General features: G+C 42.7%; 1 protein-coding gene across 9 annotated transcripts; it reads right to left on the bottom strand.

Moving 5' to 3' along the window:
• Positions 1 to 1701: 1701 nt before the first annotated feature.
• LOC133538336 (uncharacterized) lies at positions 1702 to 22963 on the bottom strand. 9 transcript variants are annotated; one of them, XM_061879880.1, is made up of 13 exons: positions 22798 to 22960; positions 20683 to 20973; positions 16482 to 16730; positions 16279 to 16377; positions 16016 to 16048; positions 15601 to 15633; positions 15191 to 15220; positions 14806 to 14835; positions 13882 to 13911; positions 12535 to 12564; positions 11203 to 11232; positions 7825 to 8321; positions 1702 to 2719 (listed from the first exon to the last, which is right to left on the bottom strand). In XM_061879880.1, the coding sequence occupies exons 1-13, from the start codon at positions 22838 to 22840 to the stop codon at positions 2369 to 2371; spliced, it is 1746 nt and encodes a 581-aa protein (XP_061735864.1). In that variant the 5' UTR covers positions 22841 to 22960; the 3' UTR covers positions 1702 to 2368. The 9 variants fall into 9 exon arrangements, with proteins under 9 accessions (XP_061735864.1, XP_061735873.1, XP_061735865.1 ...); XM_061879889.1 differs by lacking the exon at positions 20683 to 20973 and having other exon boundaries at positions 22798 to 22963; XM_061879881.1 differs by lacking the exon at positions 11203 to 11232.
• Positions 22964 to 27202: the final 4239 nt, after the last annotated feature.

Here is a 27202-nt window from a genome sequence, read left to right as displayed (position 1 = left end):
TTTGCCTTCCAGCTCAGCTACTTCACCACAATGGATCGATACAGCGTCCGCACCACTGAAGACGCCGCACCGATCCGCCTGTCGATCTCACCTTCCACTCTTCCCTCACTCGTGAGCAAAACTCCGAGGTACTTTAAGTCCTCCACTTGGGGCAATATCTCTTCTCCAACCAGGAAATTGCACTCCACCCTTTTCCGGGAGATATAATTTGACATTTTTTGAGGCCCATTAACATAATTGGGTTGCTCGTACATAACATGCCGCCATGAACTGCATCCCAAAGAGCATTCAGTCTCCCATTCTCAGTTATCACCTTTGTACTCCCACTGCTTTCTGGGTATTCTAACAGCACCATGAGTCAAAGTAGCTTGGTATATATCTTTATATCATTTTATTCTGAACTGTGTAGCCTTTTAACATTAAGATTCACTTTAAGCTTTTTTTCCTCAGGATGGCGCCGCTGTAGTGGCTGCTGGTGGCAGGAGCTCTGTGCTCTTGTGTCGTCCTTTGGTGTTCCTGGTGTTTCCCTCTTGTTTTCATGTGTTTTTTCTGCCTTTTGGTTGTGTACCCTTTGGGACTGTGTGACAAGGGGTGCCACTTTCGTGACTTCTGTGGTGCTTTTTTGTGAACTTCTAGATCTGCCTCCCGGGAGCCTTTTGGCCATGGAGACCAGCTGCTGGGTCTCTGCCACACCAGAGTCCATTTGGAGAGACTGGAAGAGATGCGGATGAAGAGACTGGCTGCGGAGCTGGTGCTGAGCGCCGGGACAGACAGGCTTCACAGTGTCTTGGCTGAATGACTAGGCATCGGACACGTCGGTCTCCTTGGACGTATCCTCGCTCATCCATGCGGACTGGACACTGGCCGAGAGTTGGTGGGCGGCTGAGGGTGAATTTGACTCAATTGGTTGCTTTGTTGGGTCTGCTCTTGTCTCTGGCCATGCTCCCCCCACCCCAGCAGACGATGGTGTGGAACACCGCAGAGGCCACCACAGTGGATATGTTTTTTTGTGTTTTTTTTTTGTACTTTTGTGGCTGTGTGTAAAAGTGGCTAGTTATATCAGCTCTGCTCTTTTAATGTCTTTAATATCCTTTTATGTAACCCCCCCTCAGCGTTTACCTGTTTTTCACCTTTTTTGTAAGGGGCACCGGATGTTATTTCCTTTTAAACATGGTCTTGTTGTCAAACTGTTGTACACAGTTTATAGATTTGAGCAAATAGGATATGAAATATGATCAATCATGCAACACAAATTTCAACAACTTTCTACCTTGTCCCCCTCTCTAGGTAGTCTATCCCAGCGGTCTACACCCTGGACCAATTGCCAACTAGTCTTCATATAATACTATTTATGACAACCTGCCAAATGTATAAACATCTAATATGATTTATCACTTTTTACTACATTATATGGCACAGATTTTAATAACTAACCTGAATGTCCAACCTTAACGCCCCATCATGCTAATGTTAGTATGCAAACTTTTTTTTTTCTATCAAATTTTGAACCTGAGAGTCAATTAACTTGGTACTTGACACAGGCTAACTTTCAGCATGCTAACCTTATCAGGTTAGCATGCTAACTCCTTCAGCTAATATTACAGCCGTACACCTCATAGTCATGTAACTTGGTAGTTGATACATGCCAACTTTAACAAAGCAGCAAAGAAGCTTCCGGTTACGCCGGAAAACAGATGTTACTTCAAAATAAAACCCCAGTTTATTTGCCAAAACACAGTGCTACAAATTAAAACAACGTGGTTTTTAGTTGAGTCGGAAAACAGGATGTTACTTCAAAAATAAAAGCACAAATTGTACGCCAAAACAGTGCCACATATCAAAAAACAAATCAGCAAAACTGTTTGTAGTTGTGCCAGAAAACAGGATGTTACTTCAAAATAAAAGCACGTTTTTTGCGACAAAACACATTGCCACATAGATGGAAACCAGAACAAAACAGCTATTTAGCTGAGCCGGAAACAGGATGTTACTTCGAAATAAAATCAAAAACAGAACAAAATAGCTTGTAGTTGCGCCAGTAAACGGGATATTATTTCAAAATAAAAGCACGGACTATGTGCCAAAACACAGTGCCACATATTAAAACAACAAAGTAACAAAGCAGCTTCCGGTTCTGCAGGAAACCAGGATGTTACTTCAAAATAAAAGCAAATGGGACCTGGACATTTTACTCAAGTGTTCACTTAGAGTTGAAAACGTTAAAATGTTTTGCAATCTATATACATATAGCAATGTTAATATTTGGTTACATGTCCCCCCCACCCTATCCCCCCGCCAACCATGAGAAGGACAAGCTGTAGAAAATGGATGGATCATTTGATAAAATCATTCATGTTGGTTAACATCCTTATTCTAACAAACCTGCCAACAATTGCACCTGTACTTCCTCATCATGACTTGTTTCTATAACATCTTCATAAATCTTCTCTCTTAAATGTAAATACAGTTTTCGAGCTTCTATATTGTCCACTGGAGCTTCCCAACCATTTTCAGTCCTAATGAGCTCCCAGCGATTGAAGAGTGTTTCATCACAGGGGTACCGCCCTCTTGGGGTACTCCACCTCCTCCTGCACTCATCAATATCCTCTGGGAGAACAGGTTGGAGTTTGTCCTCTGCTGGTCCATCATCTTGTGACCTGGCTCTGTTCTGGTCACTTAGGATCCCGTTGAAGTCTCCAACAGTCTCCTTCAGCCAATCCTACAAGGCAAAACATGAGAATATTAGCAGACTTTTGGGAGAGAGAAAATGGATTGGATGGTTCTTGGGACTGGATCGCTGCTCCGCTGGCTTATGTATGCATTTGTTTGTTCATATATTGGTGTGTGTGTTTGTGTGTGTGTATGTATGTGTGTCTGTACATGCGTATAGCGTGTGCGTGTATGGATACATGCATTTATATATTTATACATTATATATATATATGTATGTATGTATGGGTGTTGTACAGAATGTGTATAGCTGTATGTGTGTGTGCGCGTGCGTTCGTGCGTGTGTGTATATATACATGTATGTATATATGAATATATTTATATATATAGCTTACAATTGGCGCCCAACAAAAAGAAGAAGGAAGCTGCGATGTTGTCACCAAGCCCAATAGAAGCACTGGGGCAGCTGTTAGCAGAAATATCTTCCGCAAATCACCGGCAGATGGAGGCGATGCAAGGCCAAATCGCACAGCAGAGCCAGATTCTGCAGACGATGTCAGAGAGGTTGGAGCAGGAAAACACGCGACAGAGAGGACGACTTTGATGGCAGTAGGCATGCACAGGATGGTGGAAACACAAGATCCCCATAGCTTTATGGACATGTTCGAGATCACAGGCAAGTCGTGCGGTTGGCCGGAGGAGGAGTGGGTGGTGCGGCTGCTGCCATTGTTGGTGGGAGAGGCGCAGCGAGCGGCGCTCAGCCTGCCACCAGTGTCCCGGATGAGCTACCGGGACATGAGGAGGGCAGTGTTGGACCGGACGGGAGGATCCAAAGAAGACTACAGAATAAAGTTTCGAAACATGAAACTTGGTCAAGATCAGCGGCCTTTCGTCCTGGGCCAACAGCTGACAGATGCGGCAACCAGTTGGCTCCACCCCGGAAGAAAAGAAGAGGTGATCGAACAAGTGATCCTGGAACAATTCCTGGAGGCGATCCCGGCGCGGACGTCAGCATGGTTCCGCTACCACCGACCACAAGAGCTAACAGCAGCGGTAGCCTTGGCGGAGGACCACCTGACGGTACGGCGGGAGAAGGCTGCAGGAGGAGCGGAGCGGCCAGTACCAGCTCCGCGCAAAATGCGGTCATCACCAGCAGAGGGAGCCCAGCCGTGGCCCAGGCCACGAAACATGAATATGTTTTCTCCTCCGCAGGGCCCGGCCGCAGTAGACACTAAGTTTCCCCTGCAAACAGCACCTCGAATGCCGGGGCAGGTGTGCTGGAGGTGCGGACGGCTAGGTCACCTCTAACGGGAGTGTCCAGCGATGGAGGTGGGGCAGGTGATCCGGGTGGTCAACCCTCCAGCCTCCTCCCCGGGACCGGGAGAGACATACTATGTACCGGAAAGGATACAAGGGAGTATACACCGGGCGATGGTGGATTCAGGTTGTGAACATTCCATGACTCACCAAAACCTGGTTCGACCCGGGGTATTGAGTAAGGTTACACGGGTCCAGGTTAAATGTGTGCATGGGGTTATTCACACGTATCCCGTTGTGCCGGTAGAAATTTTTTTTAGGGGGGAAAAACATAGTGTTAAGGTGGCAGTAAGTTCGCGCCTAGCGCACCCCTTAATCTTGGGAACAAATTGGTCGAGATTTAAAGGGTTAATGAAGCAGTGTGCAGGGGTGCGTTCACGGACGGTAGGGAAAGGGGATACCCGCGCTGTTCTCATCGGTGACGCGAGATTATCCGACGCAGCCGATGGGGAAGGCGGGCCTGCGGGGACTTCCCAGGAGGTCCTCCCGGTGCCCCAATGGCGCCCCACGGATGATTTTCCACTCGAGCAGTCTCTAGATGACACTCTGCGCGAGACCTGGGATCAAGTGATTGCAATGTATGGGCAGCGGGTTCGCCCGGGGATAACGCGGGATTTCCCTCATTTTGTATTGATTAGGGACAGACTATACAGAATGAGCCGTGACACTCAGACAGGAGAGGAAATCACCCAATCGTTGGTACCAAAAAGCCGTCGAGAAAAGATTTTCCAGGCGGCACATTTTAACCCACGCTTAATCTGATAATGGCCCGGTTCTATTGGCCAGGCATTCGAGCAGACGTGCGCCGCATGCCCGGACTGTCAACTAGTCAACCCTGCGGCCACCCCTAGAGCACCTTTGAGGCCATTACCACTCATAGAGGTCCCGTTTGAGCGAATTGGCATAGACCTCGTCGGGCCATTTCACCCGAACACCCAGGGATATCGCTTTGCACTAGTCCTGGTGGATTATGCAACGCGCTATCCCGAAGCAGTGCCACTGCGCTCCATCTCTGCAAAGAGTGTCACGCAGGCACTGTTTCAAGTTACCTCCCGAGTTGGAATCCCGAAAGAGATTCTAACTGACCAGGGCACGTCCTTTATTTCACGCACGTTAAAGGAGCTGTACGGTTTATTGGGGATCAAGTCTATCCGGACTAGCGTCTACCACCCACGGACAGATGGGTTGATGGAGCGGATGAATAGAACTTTGAAATCCATGATCCGGAAGTTCGTACACGAGGACAACCCAAATTGGCATAAATGGTTGGATCCCCTGTTATTTGCAGTGCGGGAGGTTCCCCAGGCCTCAATAGGATTTTCTCCATTTGAACTATTGTTCGGCAGGAAGCCGCGTGGAGTACTGGACCGAGTTAAAGAAAGCTGGGAGGGAGGTCCAAGCCCCCGTAAAAATGAAATTCAGTACGTCATGGACTTGAGAGCAAAACTCCACACATTAGGGCACTTGTCACGTGAGAATTTGCTCCAAGCTCAAGAACGTCAACAGCGCCTGTTTAACAGGGGAGCGAAACTTATACAATTTTCACCGGGAGAGAAAGTTCTTGTGTTACTCCCAACATCCATCTCCAAATTACTCGCCAAGTGGCAAGGACCCTTCGTGGTCACACGACGAGTGGGTGACGTGGATTATGAGGTCAGGCGGTCTGACCGGGGTGGGGCAACACAAATATACAACCTCAACCTACTAAAAGGGTGGAGGGAAGCGGAGCACGTCTCCATGGTGACGGCGATAGCGGTGAGCGAGGCTGGGGCCGGAGGTTCCCCCCTCCCCCCGGCCCTCCCCTCTCCGCTGTGATAATCATCTTACGCTGTCCCAGAAAGCAGACGTGGCCAAATTGCAGCAACATTTTGCTGACGTGTTCTCCCCCCTGCCAGGCCGCACGACTCTCACCCAGCATCACATAGAGACCAGCACAGGCGTGACTGTGAGGTCTCGGACCTAGAGGCTACCCGAACTCAAGCGCAAAGTAGTTCGGGAAGAATTAAAAGCCATGTTGGAATTGGGAGTAATAGAAGAGTCCCACAGTGCATGGTGTAGCCCCATAGTTCTGGTATGGAAGAAAGATGGGTCTGTACGGATCTGTGTAGACTACCGCAAGGTGAATGATGTGTCACGTTTTGACGCCTATCCAATGCCCCGGGTCGACGAGCTCCTGGACCGGTTGGGCACTGCTCCTTTTTTTACGACATTGGATTTGACTAAGGGCTACTGGCAGATTCCCTTGTCTCCAGAGTCCAAGGAAAAAACAGCATTCTCCACTCCGGAAGGATTATACCAATTTGTGACCCTTCCGTTCGGCTTGTTTGATTCGCCCGCCACATTTCAGAGACTCATGGACCGGGTGCTGCGACCGCACGCTGCATATGCCGCCGCGTATCTGGATGATGTCATCATCCAGGGAAACAGCTGGGCGGAGCATATGCAGCGAGTGTGAGCAGTACTCGAGTCCCTGAGGCGGGCAGGGCACACCGCCAACCCGGCGAAGTGCGCGGTTGGCGGGAGGGAGGTACAGTATCTGGGGTACCACTTGGGGGAAGGCCAGGTGCGGCCTCAGATAGATAAAACCGCAGCAGTTGCGACTTGCCCGACCCCGAAGACAAAAAAGGTGAGGCAGTTTTTGGGGCTGCCGGGCTTCTACCGGAGGTTTGTCCCCCGTTTTGCAGACCTGACCAGCCCGCTAACTGACCTCACCTGGAAAGGTGCCCCAGATCTGGTCCAGTGGATGGAGCAGTGCCAGCAGGCATTCGAGAAGGTAAGGAAAGCACTTTGCGAGGAGCTGGTACTGCACATGCCTGATTTTTCTATCCCATTTTGTTTGCAGGCGGATGCGTCAGGCAGAGGACAGGGAGCCGTTTTTTCTCAGCAGCGGGGGGGCACCAACCATCCGGTCCTGTATATCAGCAGGAAATTGTCAGAAAGGGAGGTCAGATACAGCACGGTGGAGAGGGAGTGCCTCGCCATCCGGCGGGCGGTCGGTGCCCTCCAGTACTATCTGCTGGGACGCCCATTCAGCCTCTGCTCGGACCACAAGCCCCTCCAGTCGCTCCACCGCATGAAAGATGCCAACGTGCGGACCACCCGGTGGTATCTTGCTTTACAACCCTACAATTTCAGAGTGATCCATAGGCCGTGAGCACAGATGGTCGTGGCGGACTTCCTCTCCCGCGCCCAGGACGGCGGGGGTGGGGGGGGGTTAGGTAAGTGCGGCCAGACGGTGCCCAACCTAAGTCTGGCGGTGGAGGTATGTGGAGGGAGGTTGTGAATAGCACACTGCAGGTATGAAGATCAGCGACCCCGTCTGGGTGGCTGGAGACAGCACACCCTTAGACGGGGGCGTGGCATGGGCAGGACGGCGAGACGCAGCTGGCAGGTGATTAGATGTCGCAGGTGGTACACGTTAATCTAATCATCTGTTGTCTTTTTAACAGTGATCGGGCACCAGAGGAGGGAGCGGTTGTTGGAGAGACTGAAAAGTCAATGATCAGAGAGCGAATTTAAAAACAACGTGTGATATTAAAACCTGTCAACCGTGACCCACTGGTTTCCAGTGTGCATCTGTGGTACTTGTGAGTAAAGAAGCTTACAATGATATTATTATATTTGTTGCATTAATAGTTAATAAAGTTTTTTAAAAATATACTCAATTGCATGCAATACATGTTTTTCTGTCCGTCACAATGAAAAGATGACATTTAGTAAATGATAAAATGTTTTGACTGGTATTATTTCAGGGTTTAATGATGTGTTAAATGATGTGGCGGGCCCCCGGGCTTTGAGTTTGACAGCTGTGTTATAAGACATTTATTTTATATTTACCTGGATGATGTGGAGGAAGCAGAACTCTATGAGGTTCTTGTCCAAATTGTTTCCTTTGAATTTTCCTAATTCCTGGAGATTTGCAAAAGCTAAGTTCCATGGCTCCCATGTGTGTATCCACCTGTGACGTCTCAAGCTGAATCCTTCCATCACAATGTCCTCCCCAGCATAACAGTCTGTACGATTCCTACGCAGGAATTCTTGCGCTTTTGTGATGTGTTCATTTTCTCTCCTTGGTGTGACCAGCAGTCGCTGTGGACAACCTCCAATACGAGTCACTGTGTCCAGGAAGTGGTTGAGAAATACTGCAGGATCACCGTGGTTGTTGTCTGCTTCCATCCAGAATATGGTGTCACTAAATATGTCAGTGCAGGCACTAATTGTAATACCATACGGCGTCAGTTGGTCATATGTGTCCAAAAACCACAACTCGTTGGGATTCTTGATGTTGTATAACTCCATCATTAGATTTAGTTTTTGGAAGGATTCATGATATGCTGTGGAAACAAAATGCATCAGTTAGTGTAATCACTGATCTACAAAACCCAAAAGCAGTGAAGTTGTCACGTTGTGTAAATGGTAAATAAAAAGAGAATACAATATTGTGCAAATCCTTTTCAACTTATATTCAACTGAATAGACTGCAAAGACAAGATATTTCATGTTCACACTCAGAAACTTCATTTTTTGTTGCAAATAATCATGAACTTAGAATTTAATGGCAGCAACACATTGCAAAAAAGTTGTCACAGGGGCATTTTTACCAGTGTGTTACATGGCCTTTCCTTTTAACAACACTCAGTAAATCTTTGGGAACTGAGGAGAAACATTTTTGAAGTGGAATTATTTCCCATTCTTGCTTGATGTACAGCTTAGGTTGTTCAACAGTCTGCTTTCTGATATTTTAGGTTTGATATTGTGCCACACATTTTCAATTGGAGACAGGTCTGAACTACAGGCAGGCCAGTATAGTACCTACACTCTTTTACTACGAAGCCACGCTGTTGTAACACGTGGCTTGGCATTGTCTTGCTGAAATAAGCAGGGGCGTCCATGATAACGTTGCTTGGATGGCAACATATGTCGCTCCAACACATGTATGTACCTTTCAGCATTAATGGTGCCTTCACAGATGTGTAAGTTACCCATGCCTTGGCCACTAATACACCCCCATACCATCAGAGGTGCTGGCTTTTCTACTTTGACCCTCCGGATGGTTCTTTTCCTCTTTGTTCGTTAGGACACGACGTCCACAGTTTCCAAAAACAATTTGAAATGTGGACTCGTCAGACCACAGAACGCTTTTCAAATTTGTATCAGTACATCTTAGATGAGCTCAGGCCCAGCGAAGCCGGCGGCGTTTCTGGGTGTTGTTGATAAATGTGTTTGGCTTTGCATGGTAGAGTTTAAACTTGCACTTAAAGATGTAGCGACCAACTGTAGTTACTGACAGTGGTTTTCTGAAGACTTCCTGAGCCCATGTGGTGATATCCTTTACACACTGATGTTGTTTTTTGATGCAGTATAGCCTGAGGGATCACAGGTATTCAATTTTGGTTTTCAGTTTTGCTGCTTACGTGCAGTGATTTCTCCAGATTCTCTGAACCTTTTGATGATATTCCGGAGTGTAGATGGTGAAATCCATAAATTCCTTGCAATAGCTGGTTGAGAAATGTTGTTCTGAAACAATTTGCTCAGGCATTTGTTGACTAATCGGTGACCCTCGCCTCGTCCTTGTTTGTGAACGACTGAGCGTTTCATGGATGCTGCTTTTATACCCAATCATGGCACCCACTTGTTCCCAATTAGCCTGCTCACCTGTGGGATGTTCCAAATAAGTGTTTGATGAGCATTCCTCAACTTTCTCAGTCTTTTATGCCACTTTGCCAGCTTTTTTTAAACATGTTGCAGGCATCAAATTCCAAATTAACTAATGTTTGAAAAAATAAAGTTTTCCAGTTAAAAAATAAATATCTTGTCTTTGCAGTCTATTCAGTTGAATATAAGTTGAAAAGGATTTGCAAATCATTGTATTCTCTTTTTATTTACCATTTACACAACGTGACAACTTCACTGCTTTTGGGTTTTGTGTACAGATGTCTTTAAAAAAGGACAACAAAGTAATTCTGGCATTAAATTAAAATTATTTGAACACATTTTAATGCCATTAACTTGTTTGTTAATATTAACAATACTTTATTACATTATATTGAATCGATTGGGATGATGTAATCTGTTTAGGTGAAAGTTAGATAGGAGATGGATTATAGGCTGACAACAAAGAACCCAATTTATTTTGGTGTTCATAAAAAGGTGCTCGACTGAATTTCTTCCTTTATGATTTTAATAATTACATTTTTCTGTCTTCTAATACGGGCTTCACGGTGGCAGAGGGGTTAGTGCGTCTGCCTCACAATACGAAGGTCCTGCAGTCCTGGGTTCAAATCCAGGCTCGGGATCTTTCTGTGTGGAGTTTGCATGTTCTCCCCGTGAATGCGTGGGTTCCCTCCGGGTACTCCGGCTTCCTCCCACTTCCAAAGACATGCACCTGGGGATAGGTTGATTGGCAACACTAAATTGGCCCTAGTGTGTGAATGTGAGTGTGAATGTTGTCTGTCTATCTGTGTTGGCCCTGCGATGAGGTGGCGACTTGTCCAGGGTGTACCCCGCCTTCCGCCCGATTGTAGCTGAGATAGGCGCCAGCGCCCCCCGCCGCCCCGAAAGGGAATAAGCGGTAGAAAATGGATGGATGGATGGAAGATGCAAACACTCCAGAATGTTGTCTATAATACTTCATCAGAGAGATTAGATGTCAACAAAACATCCAAAGAAAGAAAAATAAAAGTACAGTAAGATTTATTGCCATTAAAATTATATTTTGCATATATTTGTAATTAAATAATTTATAAAATCAGGACAAGATCTAGTCTTAGACTTAGTCACATCTGGTTTACACTTATATTGATCTAGTCTCGACTAAGATTGGTCACATCTCGTTTTAGACTTAGACTGGTCAGGTGTAGTCTTATACTGAGATTGGTCACATCTGGTTTAGACATATATTGGTCAAATCTAGTCTTAGACTTAGATTGGTCACATCTGGTTTAGACATATATTGGTCAAATCTAGTCTTAGACTTAGATTGGTCACATCTAGTCTTAACTGTTTATTTTCTTACCGTATTATGGATTTCAGATGATCATACATGATAGCTAACATGTTGTATTACTAACAAGTTAACTCAGTATGGAAACTACTAAAATTGCAGCAAACACATAAAATAATAAGAAATAATGTAGATTTCAACCAAAATAATTCATGGGATTAATTGTTGACAATCACCAAGACACTGCATGCAGATCTACAACCAGATCTTACCTTCTCTTATACGTTGGTATCTTTTACATTCTGCAAGAGCAAAGGTCACATCTGATTTTGACTTGTATTGGTCACATCTGGTCTTGAACTAAGATTGGTCAAAACTAGTCTCGGACTTAGATTGGTCACATCTGGTTGAGACTCGTATTGGTCAATCCAATCCAATCCAATCCACTTTATTCATATAGCACATTTAAACAACAAAAACTTTTCCAAAACTTGTCTTAGACTAAGATTCGTCAGATCTTGTCTTAGACTTAGATTAGTGACATCTAGAGTACGACTTATATTGGTCATGTCTAGTCTGAGATTTAGATTGGTCACATGCAGTCCTAGATTTAGTTTGGTCACATCCAGTCTTAGACATACATTGTTCAGGTCTTGTCTTTGACAGAGATTGGTTTTATCTAGTCTTAGACTTAGGTTGGGCACATCTAGTATTAGACTTAGGTTGGTCACATCTAGTCTTAGATTTAGATCGGTCAGATCTAGTCTTAGACTTAGAGTGGTCACATCTGGTTTAAACTTATATTGGTCACATCTAGTCTAAGACTAAGATTGGTCACATCTTGTCTTAGACGTAGATAGGTCACATTTAGTCTTAGATTTGTCATGTCTATTCTTGGACATAGATTGGTCAGGTCTAGTCTTGGACTTAGATTGGTCACATGCAGTTCTAGAAATGGGTTGGTCACATCTAGTCATAGGCTATGGTTGTTTACATCTAGTCTTTGACTCAAATTGGTCACATCTAGTCTTGGGCTATGGTTGTTTACATCTAGTCTTTGACTCATATTGGTCAGGTTTTGTCTTAGAATAAGATTGGTCACATCTAATCTTAGACTAAGATTGGTCAGGTTTAGTATAAGACTTAGATTGGTCACATCCAGTCTTTGACTTAGATTGGACACAAATAGTCTTAGACTTAGATTGGACACAAATAGTCTTTGACTAAGATTGGTCACATCTAGTGCTGGACTTTAATTGGTCAGATCTAGTCTTGGACTTATAATGGTCAGGTCTAATCTTAGACTGAGATTAGTCATGTCTACTCTTAGATTTACATTGGTCACGTGTAGTTTTTGACTTAGATTGGTCACATCTAGGCTTAAATATATATATATTTTTTTACCGTATTATGGATTTCAGATGATCATACATGATAGCTAACATGTTGTATTACTAACAAGTTAACTCAGTATGGAAACTACTAACATTGCAGCAAACAAATAAAAGAAAGAAAAATAAGGTAGATTTCAACCAAAATAATTCATAGGATTAATTGTTAACAATCACCAAGACACTGCATGCAGATCTACAACCAGATCTTACCTTCTCTTCTACGTTGTTCTCTTTCACGTTCTGCAAGAGCAAAGGTCACATCTGGTTTGGACTTATATTGGTCACTTCTAATCTTAGACTTAGATCGGTTAAAACTAGTCTCGGACTTAGATTGGTCACATCTTGTCTTAGACTAAGATTCGTCAGATCTTGTCTTAGACTTAGATTAGTGAAATCTAGAGTTAGACTTATATTGGTCATGTCTAGTCTAAGACTTAGATTGGTCACATGCAGTCCTAGGTTTAGTTTGGTCACATCCAGTCTTAGACATACATTGGTCAGGTCTTGTCTTTGACTGAGATTGGTCTTATGTAGTCTTAGACTTAGGTTGGTCACATCTAGTCTTAGACTTAGATCGCTCAGATCTAGTCTTAGACTTAAAGTGGTCACATCTGGTTTAGACTTATATTGGTCACATCTAGTCTTAGACTAAAATTGGTCACATCTTGTCTTAGACTTAGATAGGTCACATCTAGTCTTAGATTTGTTACGTCTATTCTTGGACATAGATTGGTCAGGTCTAGTCCTGGATTTAGATTGGTCACATGCAGTTCTAGAAATGGGTTGGTCACATCTAGTCTTAGGCTATGGTTGTTTACATCTAGTCTTTGACTCAAATTGGTCAGGTCTTGTCTTAGACTAAGATTGGTCACATTTAGTCTTAGACCAAGATTGGTCAGGTTTAGTATAAGACTTAGATTGGTCACATCCAGTCTTAGACTTGGATTGGTCACAAATAGTCTAAAACTAAGATTGGTCAGATTTAGTATAACACTTAGCTTGGTCACACCTAGTCTTAGACTTAGATTGGTCACATCTAGTCTTATACTTATATTGGTCACACCTAGTCTTGGACTCAGATTGGTCACATCTAGTCTATTACTGAGATTGGTCAGAGTTAGTGTAAGACTAGAATGGTCACATCCAGTCTTAGACCTAGATTGGACACAAATAGTCTTAGACTAAGATTGGTCACGTCTAGTCTTGGACTTTAATCGGTCAGATCTAGTCTTGGACTTAGAATGGTCAAGTCTAATCTTAGACTGAAATTAGTCATGTCTACTCTTAGATTTACATTGGTCACGTGTAGTCTATGACTTAGATTGGTCACATCTAGTCTTAAATATATTTTTCTTACCGTATTATGGATTTCAGATGATCATACATGATAGCTAACATGTTGTATTACTAACAAGTTAACTCAGTATGGAAACTACTAACATTGCAGCAAACAAATAAAAGAAAGAGAAATAAGGTAGATTTCAACCAAAATAATTCATAGAATTAATTGTTAACAATCACCAAGACACTGCATGCAGATCTACAACCAGATCTTACCTTCTTTCATATGTTGTTCTCTTTCACGTTCTGCAAGAGCAAAGGTCACATCTGGTTTAGACTCATATTGGTCAAACTAGATCGGTCAAAACTAATCTCGGACTTAGATTGGTCACATCTTGTCTTGGACTTAGATTGGTCACATCTTGTCTTAGACTAAGATTCGTCAGATCATGTCTTAGACTAAGATTCGTCAGATCTTGTCTTAGACTTAGATTAGTGAAATCTAGAGTTAGACTTATATTGGTCATGTCTAGTCTGAGACTTAGATTGGTGCAATTTTACCTCCATTTTTTCATATGTGTGAGCAAACGCCAAAACTCCTTGAGCATTTATTGGCGCACATGTGAGCAACGACAGACGTGCACACTGTTATGCGCTTGTCTTTTTAATCGATTTTGTGCGCGGCCTAGCTTTGCCGTGCGCAGAGGACGCGTGAGCAGTGTGCAATTGCACAGGCGCGTATCTTAGAGGGAACGTTGGCTCAGGTGTAGTCTTACACTGAGATTGATCACATTTAGTATTGGACTTAGATTGGTCAGATCCAGTCCTATACTTAGACTGGCCACATCTAGTGTTAAACTTAGATTGGTCACATCTAGTCTTAGACTTAGATATATCACATCTAGTCTTAGACTAAGATTGTTCATATCCAGTATTAGACTAAGATTGGTCACATCTAGTCTTTGACTTAGATTGTTCATATCCAGTCTTAGACTAAAATGGTCACATCTACTCTTAGACTTAGATTGGTCAGATCTTGTCTTAGACTTAAATTGGTCACATCTAGTCTTAAATTACTTATTATCTTAATGTATTATGGATTTCAGATGATCATACATGATAGCTAACATGTTGTATTACTAACAAGTTAACTCAGTATGGAAAGTACTAACATTGCAGCAAACAGCTGACGGATCTTACCTTCTCTTCTACGTTGTTCTTTTTCATGATCTGCAAGAGCAAAGGTCACATCTGGTTTAGACTTATATAGGTCACATCTAGTCTTAGACTTACATTGGTCACGGGTAGTCTTTGACTTAGAATGGCCATGTCAAGTCTTAGATTTAGGTTGGTCACATGCCGTCTTAGGCTTTGGTTGGTCACATCTAGTCTTAGACTTAGATTGGTCAGGTCTAGTATTCGACTGAGAATGGTCACATTTAGTCTTAGACTTAGGTTGGTCAAATTTAGTCTTAGACTGAGATTGGTCAAATCTAGTCTTAGACTGAGATTGGTCACATCTAGTCTTAGATTAATTGTTAACAATCACCAAGACACTGCATGCAGATCTACAACCAGATCTTACCTTCTCCTATACGTTGTTCTATTTCACGTTCTGCAAGAGCAAAGGTCACATCTGGTTTAGACTTATAATGGTCACATCTAGTCTTGAACTAAGATTGGTCAAAACAAATCTTAGACTTGGATTGGTCAAACTAGTCTCGGACTTAGATTGGTCAAATCCAGTCTGAGACTTATATTGGTCACATCTAGCCTTATATACTTATTAACTTAATGTATTGTGGATTTCAGATGATCATACATGATAGCTAACATGTTGTATTACTAACAAGTTAACTCAGTATGGAAACTACTAACATTGCAGCAAACAAATACAAGAAAAAGAAATAAGGTAGATTTCAACCAAAATAATTCATAGGATTAATTGTTAACAATCACCAAGACACTGCATGCAGATCTACAACCAGATTTTACCTTGTATTATACGCTGTTCTTTTTCACGGAGTTCTGCAAGAGCAAAGGTCACATCTGGTTTAGACTTATATTGGTCACATCTGGTCTTGAACTAAGATTGGTCAAAATTTTTATCTTAGACTTGGATTGGTCAAACTAGTCTCGGACTTAGATTGGTCACATCCAGTCTGAGACTTAAATTGGTCACATCGAGCCTTAAATACTTATTATCTTAATGTATTATGGATTTCAGATGATCATACATGATAGCTAACATGTTCTATTACTAACAAGTTAACTCAGTATGGAAACTACTAACATTGCAGCAAACAAATAAAAGAAGAAGAAATAAAGTAGACTTCAACCAAAATAATTCATAGGATTAATTGTTAACAATCACCAAGACACTGCATGCAGATCTACAACCAGATCTTACCTTCTATTCTACGTTGGTCTCTTTTACGGCGTTCTGCAAGAGCAAAGACAGAAATTATTTTTTGTACAGTTTTCATGAAAATGTTTGCACACAAACGAGGAGAGAAAAGTTTGACGTTGCAGTTGATGAATCAGCTTTGATTGCACCAAGAGATCAGGAGATCATCATCACTTTAATCTTCCTCATAGGGACAAGAGTGTTACATTTCACTAATAATTTTTGTGAATTTGTGTTTTTAGAGTGTGACTTTTCTTTTCACTTACCACGATATTTTTTGTAAAATACCAAAAAGATGCAGAGCCCAATAAACACGAGTGCAACCATGGAAGTGACGACAACCTTTTCAGCAACAGATAATTTGCCTGCAAAGGAACACAAAAGTCATAGAAACATTTCTGTGTGCATTCATATCAAAATAATGTTCACATTTCAATATCTCACTTTCATTATTATTGATGATGTTTACCAGATAAGCAGTCCTTAGCAGTGAATGCAGCCATTTCAATGGTCAGAGGGTTGCTGACCTCACAAATATAAACTTGATGATTAAGAAACTTCTGGAGAGTTATTGTTAAATTTGGTCCAGTTTGCTCATTTCCATCTGATCTCCACTTAAACTTTAATAAAGGAGAATGTTTGGACTCTGCTGAGCACACGAGCGTCGCCTGGTATGTGTCAATCATCTCACAACTTATGTTGGGTTTGGATACTTTGTCTGAAAACACAAAGAAGAAAATGGGTCAGAGTACAAAAACAACACAGTAGCTCAGCAGGTATAAACATGTACCATAGTAGAAATATAAAATATAACATATGTAATATTTACATATTATATACAGTAAATTATACTGTATATTCCATCCATCCATCCATCCATCTCCTTCCGCTTATCCGAGGTCAGATTGCGGGGGCAGCAGCTTCAGCAGAGAGACCCAGACTTCCCTCTCCCCAGCTACTTCATCCAGCTCCTCACGGGGTATCCCGAGGCGTTCCCAGGGCAGCCGGGAGACATAGTCTTCCCGACGTGTCCTGGGTCTGCTACCGGTTGGACGTGCCCTACAAACTTCCCAAGGAGGCGTTCGGGTGGCATCCTGAGCAGATGCCCGAACCACCTCATCTGGCTCCTCTCCATGTGGAGGAGCAGCGGCTTTACTTTGAGCTCATCCCGGAGGACAGAGCTTCTCACCCTATCTCTAAGGGAGAGCCCCGCCAATCGGCGGAGGAAACTAATTTCGTGCGCTTGTACCCATTATTTTGTCCTTCCGGTCATAACCCAAAGCTCGTGACCATAGGTGAGGATGGGAACGCAGATCGACCGGTAAATTGAGAGCTTTGCCTTCCGGCTCAGCTCCTTCTTCACCACAACGAATCGATACAGCGTCTGCATTACTAAAGACGCCTGCACCTGTTGATCTCACAATCCACTTTTTCCTCACTCGTGAACAAGATTCTGAGATACTTGAGGTACACTGGTATATTATATTAGTATATTATTGTGGCAAGGGGCGTAGTCCGCGCGTTGCCTGCGGGCGGGGTGTGTGCAGCGATCGGCCATGAAGCAGCTGACAGGTGAGTGGAAAATGTCAGCTGGAACGAGTTATCTAATCACCTGTCCCTTTATTAGGAGCGCGGGAGACCTTGACAGAGAAGGAACGCGGAAGAGACGCAAAGACGAGGCACAAGCGGGAGGAACGCAGGGTGCATGGACAAACCCGAAAAGGACTGATGATTGCAAGTATGAGCTGAAAAGTCCAAGAGACATTTGAGTGTAACGAAAAGATATTTGAACATAACGAAAAGATATTTGAGTGTAACGAAAAGACATTGAAAAGTGTAAACGCTGCCTGGACTGTGCCACCTTCCTGTGATCCATCAGAACCCAAGCACAAGCATTGCTACAATTATATTATATTGGTATATCCATCCATCCATCCATTTTCTACCGCTTATTCCCTTTCGGGGTCGCGGGGGGCGCTGGCGCCTATCTCAGCTACAATCGGGCGGAAGGCGGGGTACACACTGGACAAGTCGCCACCTCATCGCAGGGCCAACACAGATAGACAGACAACATTCACACTCACATTCACACACTAGGGCCAATTTAGTGTTGCCAATCAACCTATCCCCAGGTGCATGTCTTTGGAAGTGGGAGGAAGCCGGAGTACCCGGAGGGAACCCACGCATTCACGGGGAGAACATGCAAACTCCACACAGAAAGATCCCGAGCCTGGATTTGAACCCAGGACTGCAGGACCTTCGTATTGTGAGGCAGACGCACTACCCCTCTGCCACCATAACAAATGTTATGATCAATGAGAGTGGATCCCAAAGATGCAGAGACGTATTTTGGTTGTAGCAAAGTTCTTCCTTTATTTTGGCGAAAGTGGGACGTAGCCAAAACAAAAGGCGATGGTGGAAACACAAAAACACACCATGAAGAACTACTATATCGAACAACCAAAAATACAACAAAAAACGCTAGACAAAGGTAGGAATAATACAGGCAGGGAAAAATACCAAACAGAGGTACCAAGTAGCGGGGATAATTACTTCAAAAATGAAGTTAAACAAAGAAACAAAATGCTAACTGAAGACGCTAGGCAAGGCTAGGATATAACAGGCACAAGACTGAGAGGTGCACAAGACAGACTTGAGAGACTGCTAGTGTGAAGGAGGCCAAGACACATGCGAGTAGAAACTTGCAGTGGACACAAAGTTCTGGCACTGACAGGCAGTCATCACCCAGACTAAATAGGCCACCCTTAATCAAGTCCAGGTGTGTAAGGTTGGCCAGCGTTAGCTGCACTCCAGACTGTGGGCGAGAGTGAGAGTCAATAAGATGTGCAAATCAGTACAGAAAAAACAAGGAAAATTCAGTTTACCACAACAAATCCCAAATGCCATGAACAATATTATAGTATATACAACAGCTGCAGCAAAAAAGGGCAACATAAAATAGAGAGTAGATCCAGCCGAAAATAGACATAATAAACAAAGAGAGGTAGCTAACATAGAAGGTGTCAGGTCATAGACAGATATCATCTATTGCTGTATGGCGAGTGATTATACAGCTGGATGGAGTGCAGAATGAAGGAGTTCTTGAATCAAACACTGTGGAAACGTAGATGAAGGAGCCTGTTGGAGAATGAACTCCGCTGTCCCTCAATTGTCTGATGGAGTGGGTGGGCAGGATTGTCCATGATGGCAAGCAGTTTGTCCAGCGTCCTCCTCTCCCTCATTCACACAAACGCTTCCAACTGCATGCCAAAAGTTTGGCCGGCGATCAGTTTGTCCATCCGGTTTTAGTCCCTTTTGCTGGTGCTGCTCCTCAAACAAACCACTGCAAAGTACAGGGCACTGGCCATAACAGACTGTAAAAAGATCTCCAACAGCTTGCTGCACACATTAAAGGACCTAAGCTTCTCCAGGAAAAAGAGTCTGCTCATGCCCTTCTTGTGTACAGCTTTGCTGTTGTCCTTCTAGTCCAGTCTGCTGTTCAAGTGTTGCCATCCCCATAGCTGGCAAGGAAAGCGCTAACAACTCTGTGCATGTGTAAACAAAGGGCCGGCTGCTCAACTGATCAAAGCCAAACATAATATGGCCCAAAAAGAAAAAGAAAAGTAACGAAAACACACAAAAGCATCCAGGAACCATTAGTGGTTTATGGAAAATATAGGTAATAAAAAAAAAAATAAGCAAGGAAAGTTGTGAATAATACCAAAAATAAAGTCAAATGAAAGAGGTCACAGAAGCTACTGTGATGTGCTGCCACTCTTTCAAGCGCATCAAACATTGTCAGAATAACTTCATAATCAGGAAGACACGGCATTATCCATCCATCCATCCATCTTTCAACCGCTTATCCGGAATCGGGTCGCGGGCAGAGACCCCCAAACTTCCCTCTCCAGAGCAACATTGGCAACTTCCTCCCGGGGGATCCCGAAGCGTTCCCAGGCCAGAGAGGAGATGTAATCCACGCATCTGGTCCTTGCCCTGCCCCGGGGTCTCCTCCCAGTGGGACATGCAACAAGGACTTCCCTAGGGAGACGCTCGTGAGGCATCCGCACGAGATGCCCGAACTACCTAAGCTGGCTCCTTTCCAAGCCAAGGAGCAGCGGCTCTACTCCAATTCTCTCTTGGGAAACTGAACTCCTCATCCTATCTCTAAGGGACATGCCAGCCACCCGTCTGAGGAAAGTCATTTCGGTTGCTTGTATCCGCGATCTTATTCCTTTCGGTCATGACCCAGACTTCATGACCATAGGTGAGAGTAGGAGTGTAGATAGCTTGGTAGACCGAAAGCTTTGCCTCCTGGCTCAGCTCTCGTTTTGTCACAACAGTGCGGCAGAGAGACTGCAATACTGCCCCCGCTGCTCCGATTCTCCGGCTGATTTCCTTCTCCATCTTTCCGTCACTCGTGAAAAAAACCCTGAGATATTTAAACTCCTCCAGCTGGGACAGAGTCTCGTTCTCTACCTGGACTGTAAAAACCATCGGATTCCTGCTGAAAACCATTGCCTCCGATTTGGAGACGCTGAACCTCATTCCAGCCGCTGAACACTTGGCTGCGAACTGATCCAGCATTATCTTGTTTTTATTATTCAGTATTACATATTGATTTGTGTAAGTACAATATTTCTGTTTCATGGATGAAAAGGTAAACTTACCTATAACCTCAATTTTATACGCATTGTGAAAGAGCTTCTTGTTGACTCTGACTTCCTGGTCATAGTTTCCACTGTCTTCATAAGTTGCCTGTTTGATGGTGAGTACTGCAGAGTTCCTGTCCAGAAGGATTCTGTTCTCGTATGTAGGGGCCACAGACTCCACGGTGCCATCAAAAGATACAATGTCGTAGACATGACGTGTCCAGAATATTCTAGTTGGCTGTCGATAACTTGAAGGTCCCAAGGTTATCTCCTGACCCTTCAGTACATATTTCACATCCCGTGCAGAAACTGGGAAAGATGCATAAATAAATGGATGAACCTTTTTTCAAACAATAAAACATGGACATTTGATCTCCATTTTAACAAGATTTTTGGATCAGGGTATAATAAAACATTCATTTTGGAAAGTCATTTGTAAAATGTGTACAGACTGGGGGGAAAGGACATCATCACTACTGTAGAATACGATCATTACTGTGGAACATCATTACTACTGTGGAACTTAATTATGACTGTGGAATATTCTCAGGACATTTCATCGATCGCAACAGGACTGTTTGGTTTGTAGACTTAGATTGGTCAAATCAGATCTCGTCTTTGACTTAGATTGGTCAAGTCTAGTCTTAGACTTAGATTGGTCACATCTAGTTTTATTCAATCCAATCCACTTTATTTATATAGCACATTTAAACAACAATGTTTCCAAAGTGCTGCACAGCCATGTTAAAAACAATATTATACTCCACCAATGACTGAATGAAAACAAAACATAAATAAATATAAAACCAATATAAAAACAATATTAAAAAAAGTAAGATTAAAAACAATTTTAAAGGGTAAAAGTAATTAAAACAGTAAAATAGAAATCAAAATGTATTTAAAAAAAACACAGAGGACAACAGAGGACAGAGGACCACACAACTCACATAGTGTTAAAAGCCAAAGAATAAAAGTGGGTCTTAAGACGAGACTTAAAACATTCCACTGTGGAAGCAGTTTGAACATGGAGGGGCAGAGTGTTCCAGAGCTTAGGGCCGACCACAGAGAAGGCCCTGTCACACCTGGTCTTAAGTCTGGTCTTGGGCACCATGAGCTGGAACTGGCTCTCGGAGACTTAGATTGGTCACATCTAGTCTTAGACTTAGATTGGTCACATCTAGTCTGAGACTTAAATTGGTCACATCTAGTCTTGGACTTAGATTGGTCACATCTAGTCTGAGACTTAGATTGGTCACATCTAGCCTTAGACTCAGATTGGTCAAACATAGTCTTAGACTTAAATTGGTCACATCTAGTCTTAGACTTATATCGGTCACATCTAGCCTTAGACTCAGATTGGTCACATTTAGTCTTAGACTTAGATTAGTCACAAGTAGTCTTAGACTTAGATTGGTCACATCTAGTCTCAGGTTTAGATTGGTCGCAAACATGATTTAGGTTTAGATTCAACATATATATCTATATTCAACAAAGATTTATAATTAAGATTTAAGTTTCGATTTAACATACAGATTTATAATTAAGATTTAGGTTTAGTTTTAACATATCGATTTAGATTTAACATAAAGATTTGTATGTAAGATTTGAGTTTAGATTCAACATAAATATTTATATTTAAAACTAAGAATTAGATTTAACATTTACATGTACTATTTAGAGTCGACATTTAATTTAAACTCTAATGTAATAAAAATGAGCTACACTTGAGAAAATGAAGTTAAATCTGAGAAATATATCAGAAAGAGTGAATTGTAGAGAAATAGGATGTGAGGCAAAACAAGAGGCAGCAGGTACATGTCAGACCAGCCTAGCAAGTTCAGGAAGGAGAAGAATGTCACACTTCCTCTTTTAGTCGAGGGTAAAAACTAGCTATAGTTCTACCTGACTTCATGTCTCGTCATAAATATCAAATATACTTCAGTGAAATTAGTGAATAAATACTGCACAGTATTTACAAATGTATACTGTACTGTAAATGATGCAATAGTCTACCCAACAATTATGTACACATGCAACAAAACATGTTAACATGGCGTCCTATGTAGTTCTAACCTGCACTTTTCAACACCACATTAACAACAATATATATTTTTAAGTAAGAACAAAACTTACCTAAACTGCAAGTAAAAAGGAAACATATGTGTTGGTAGTCCATTGTAGTCCTTGAATATTCACTTTCAGCAATATTAATACACTATTTGATGATAATAGACACCACTGAGCACAAATGTAATGCCCTGCTCTCCTCTTCAAGCAAGAAAATGAAAGTGAAAGCAAGGATATGTTGATTATAATAGAGCAGGAGATTTTCACATTAAGAGCGCAAGCTCAGCATTCCCACTTCAACAAAAATAATAAAGTATATACAGTATAAAAAAATAATCTAGTTACAGTTGAGATCAAAATTATTCAACCCCCACACAATGTTGGTGTTTTAGCAAGTTGGACATTTATTCCGTATTTTGTTTATAGTCATATCAAATAAAGATAAGTCAAATAGACAAATGCAACTTAAATTGTAACACTATATTTTACAAAATACCAAAAAAGGAAATGTTTCTTAATATCTCATTGACAAAATTATTCAACCCCTTGAAGATCATAACTCTTAAGAACAGAATTTGAATAAGGTCTTTTCAATCAGGTGTTGAAAACACCTGTAGATGTGATTAGAACCATAACGAGCAACAATTAAACTGATTGAAAAAGACTGTGACGCTCAGCTTCTTGTAGATGGTCAATGGTGTATTTGCAACATGGTGAAGTCCAGGGAGTGGTCAAAGAAGTCAAGAGAGGAGGTCATTTATCTTCATAAGAAAAGATATGGATATAAGAAAATAGCAAAGACATTACACATTCCAAGAGACACAGTTGGGAGCATAATTCGCAAGTTTAAAGCTAAAGGCACAGTGGAAACACTACCTGGGCGTGGTAGAAAGAGGATGCTGTGTGCGTACACTGGTGAAAAACCCCCGGGTAACAGCTGAGGAACTACAACAGGACATTGCAGAGGGGGGAACGCAGGTTTCGTCCCAGACAATAAGGCGCGCACTACGAGATGAAGGCCTCCATGCCAGAACTCCCAGGCGCACCCCACTTCTGACTACCAGGCACAAGAAAAATAGACTCTAGTATGCCAAAAATCATCTGGACAAACCCCAAAGGCTTTGGGAAACTGTTCTATGGAGTGATGAGACAAAACTGGAACTCTTTGGGCCTATGAATCAACGTTATATGTCTGGAGGAGAAAAAAATTAAGCTTACAAAGAGAAGAACACCTTGCTTACTGTTAAGCATGGTGGGGTGTCAATCATGCTCTGGGGCTGTTTCTCTGCCTCAGGTACCGGGAATCTCCAGCGCGTTCAAGGCATCATGAATTCTATTTCCTAGCAGGATATATTAGCTGCAAATGTCATGAAGTCAGTGACGAAGCTGAGGCTTGGGAGACGTTGGACCTTCCAACAGGACGGCGTGGCGCAGTGGGGAGAGTGGCCGTGCGCAACCCGAGCGTCCCTGGTTCAATTCCCACCTAGTACCAACCTCGTCACGTCCGTTGTGTCCTGAGCAAGACACTTCACCCTTGCTCCTGATGGGTGCTGGTTGACGCCTTGCATGGCAGCTCCCTCCATCAGTGTGTGAATGTGTGTGTGAATGGGTAAATGTGGAAGTAGTGTCAAAGCGCTTTGAGTACCTTGAAGGTAGAAAAGCGCTATACAAGTACAACCCGTTTATCATTTATTTATTTATGACAAGGATCCCAAGCATACCTCCAAATCAACATCAGAGTGGTTGGACTGGAAGACTCTGGAGTGGCCTTCACAGTCGCCAGACCTAAATCCTTTAGAAAAGCTGTGGTGGGACTTGAAGAAGGCAGTTGCAGCACGCAAGCCCAAGAATATGAATGAACTGGAGGCCTTTGCCCAAGAGGAATGGGCTAAAATACCTGTAGATGCTTGCAAGAAGCTTGTGTCCGCTTATGTATCACCTTTGAAGGATGTCATTACTGCCAAAGGGTGTTCTACTAAGTACTAAAGATGCATGGAACTAGGGGGTTGAATCATTTTGTCAATGAGATATTAAGAAAAATGTCCTTTTTTGGTATTTTGTAAAATACAGTGTTACAATTTAAGTTGCATTTGTCTATTTGACACATCTTTATTTGATATGACTATAAACAAAATACGGAATAAATGTCCAACTTTCTAAAACACCAAAATTGTGTGGGGGTTGAATCATTTTGATCACAACTGTATGTAGGGACTAGAGTTGTTCGGTATACCGGTATTAGTATAGTACTGCGATACTAATGAATCATATTCGATACTATACCGCCTCTAATAAGTACCGCTCCACCACCCCCCGCACCCCCTGTCATCGTTTCATCATGACATTGCTGTTTTACAAGCAGAGGAGCATGTTCGGCAGCACGCACATACAGAGTACTTACAAGCAGACACAGTGTGTAGACAGAAAAGGGAGAACGGACGCATTTTGGTGTAAAAAGTAAAGATAAAGGTGAAGTTATAACACTGAAACACCCTCAGGAAGAGCTGCTGCAGTGTTTTAGCTACTTCTAAATCACTAATCTTGGCCTCCGTGGCGACAAATAAAGTATGTTTCTTACAAGTAGCATTATCACTGGAGGACGAGGAATAGCTAAACATGCTTCACTACGCACCGTAGGAGGATACAATAGCTCACCAGCGTCAAAATGTAAACAAATGCTATGGGTGGATCTACACGTGACATCCATTGTAATGATACCAAGTACAGGTGAGTATCTAGTCGATACGACCATGATTACATCGATAGTTTTTAGTATCAGAAAATCTTGTTAATTTATTTTCTAAATTCATATTTTGTTTATAAAGTCAGGAAATACGTCCCCGGACTCAGGACCAATGTATGATCCTGTAACTACTTGGTATCGGATCGATACCTAAATGTGTGGTATCATCCCAAACTAATGTTAAGTATCAAAGAAGAGAAGAATAAGTGATTACTACATTTTAACAGAAGTGTAGAGAGAACATGTTAAAACAGAAAATAAGCAGATTCTAACAGTAAATGAAAAAGTAGATTAATAATCAATTTTTACAGTTTGTCCTTTATAATGTTGACAAATTAGTAGAATGATAAATGACACAATATGTTACTGCATAGGTCAGCAGACTAATTAGGAGTCTTTGTTTGTTTACTTACTACTAAAAGACAAGTTGTCTGGTATGTTTACTATTTTATTTAAGGACTAAATTACAATTATAAACATATGTTTCATGTATCTTAAGATTTTTTTTTTTCAAATGAAGCCAATTATGACATTTTTTGTGGTCCCCTTTATTTAGGATAGTACCGAAAAGTATCGAAATACATTTTGGGACCGGTACCAAAATATTGGTATCGGGACAACACTAGAAGGTACTTAAGTTGTGTACATGTGCCTTACTACCATTTTACATATTCTGTTTGTGGCCGCATGTTGGTATTTAATATTACCTATAATAATTATTATTATGATGAATATACTATACAGATGTAAGAACTACTACTGTACTGTATTAGAACTTGTAACAGCAGAGGATGCATGTGCATGTACGAGCCGGTCTGCCCCACAAAAAGAAGATAGAGAAAAAAGAAAGAACTACAACTGAATATAAATGCTGGACTTCTAAAATAAAATCTGTGTACTTAAGTCTCAAATTCCAAACGGCTTATTTAGAGCAAATATGAATGAAGGCAAGATTGTTTTATTGATATTTCCGCCATGATTTGGATACCAATTTTGGGGAGTTATACCGAACCCAAAAACAGTACCAATAGGTAAGAAAAGCTGGTTTTGCTTCAAAGGTCCTCTTTGAGAGGTCTGCAGAAGACTCAGATGAGCCATTTTGTTTGAACGTCGTGGTACCTGACCATGAAGTTGTCCATCCATCCATCCATGCATCTTCTTTCGTTTATCCGAGGTCGGCAGCAGCCTAAGCAGAGAAGCCCAGACATCCCTCTCCCCAGCCACTTCGTCCAGCTCCTCCCGGGGATCTCGAAGCGTTGCCAGGCCAGCTGGGAGACATACTCTTCACAGTGTGTCCTGGGTCTTCTCCGTGGCCTCCTACCGGTCGGACGTACCCTTTACACCTCCCGAGGGAGGCGTTTGGGTGGCCATCCTGACCAAATGCCCGAACCACCGCACCTGGTTCCTCTTGATGTGGAGGAGCAGTGGCTTTACTTTGAGCTCCTCTTAAGACCTTCTTACTCTAAGGGAGAGCCCCACCACCTGGCGAAGAAACTGATTTGGGCCGCCTGTACCCTAGATCTTGTCCCTTCGGTCATATCCCTAAGCTCGTGACCATACGTGAGATTGGGAACATAAATCGACGGGTAAATTGAGAACTTTGCCTTGCGGCTCAACTCTTTCTTTCCCACAACGGATCTACACAGCGTCCGCAATACGGACGCCGCACCAATCCGCCATGAAGTTGTCAGTTATGTATTGAATTATGCTGAATTCATAGTAACATAT

This window comes from Nerophis ophidion, linkage group LG19 (assembly GCF_033978795.1).
Source record: "Nerophis ophidion isolate RoL-2023_Sa linkage group LG19, RoL_Noph_v1.0, whole genome shotgun sequence".
Lineage (NCBI taxonomy): Eukaryota > Metazoa > Chordata > Actinopteri > Syngnathiformes > Syngnathidae > Nerophis > Nerophis ophidion.
Note: the sequence above shows the minus strand (reverse complement) of the source record. Positions and strands in the feature narration are given on the sequence as shown.

Excerpts from the sequence above, each read along its gene's own strand:
- LOC133538336 (XM_061879880.1), bottom strand. The coding sequence starts at position 22,840 with ATGGACTACCAACACATATGTTTCCTTTTTACTTGCAGTTTAG. Across the intron at positions 15,634-16,015 it reads AGACCAACGTAGAATAGAAG|AACTCCGTGAAAAAGAACAG; the intron begins GTAAGATCTGGT and ends TTGCTCTTGCAG. Across the intron at positions 8,322-11,202 it reads ATACCAACGTATAAGAGAAG|CATATCATGAATCCTTCCAA; the intron begins GTAAGATCTGGT and ends TTGTTTCCACAG.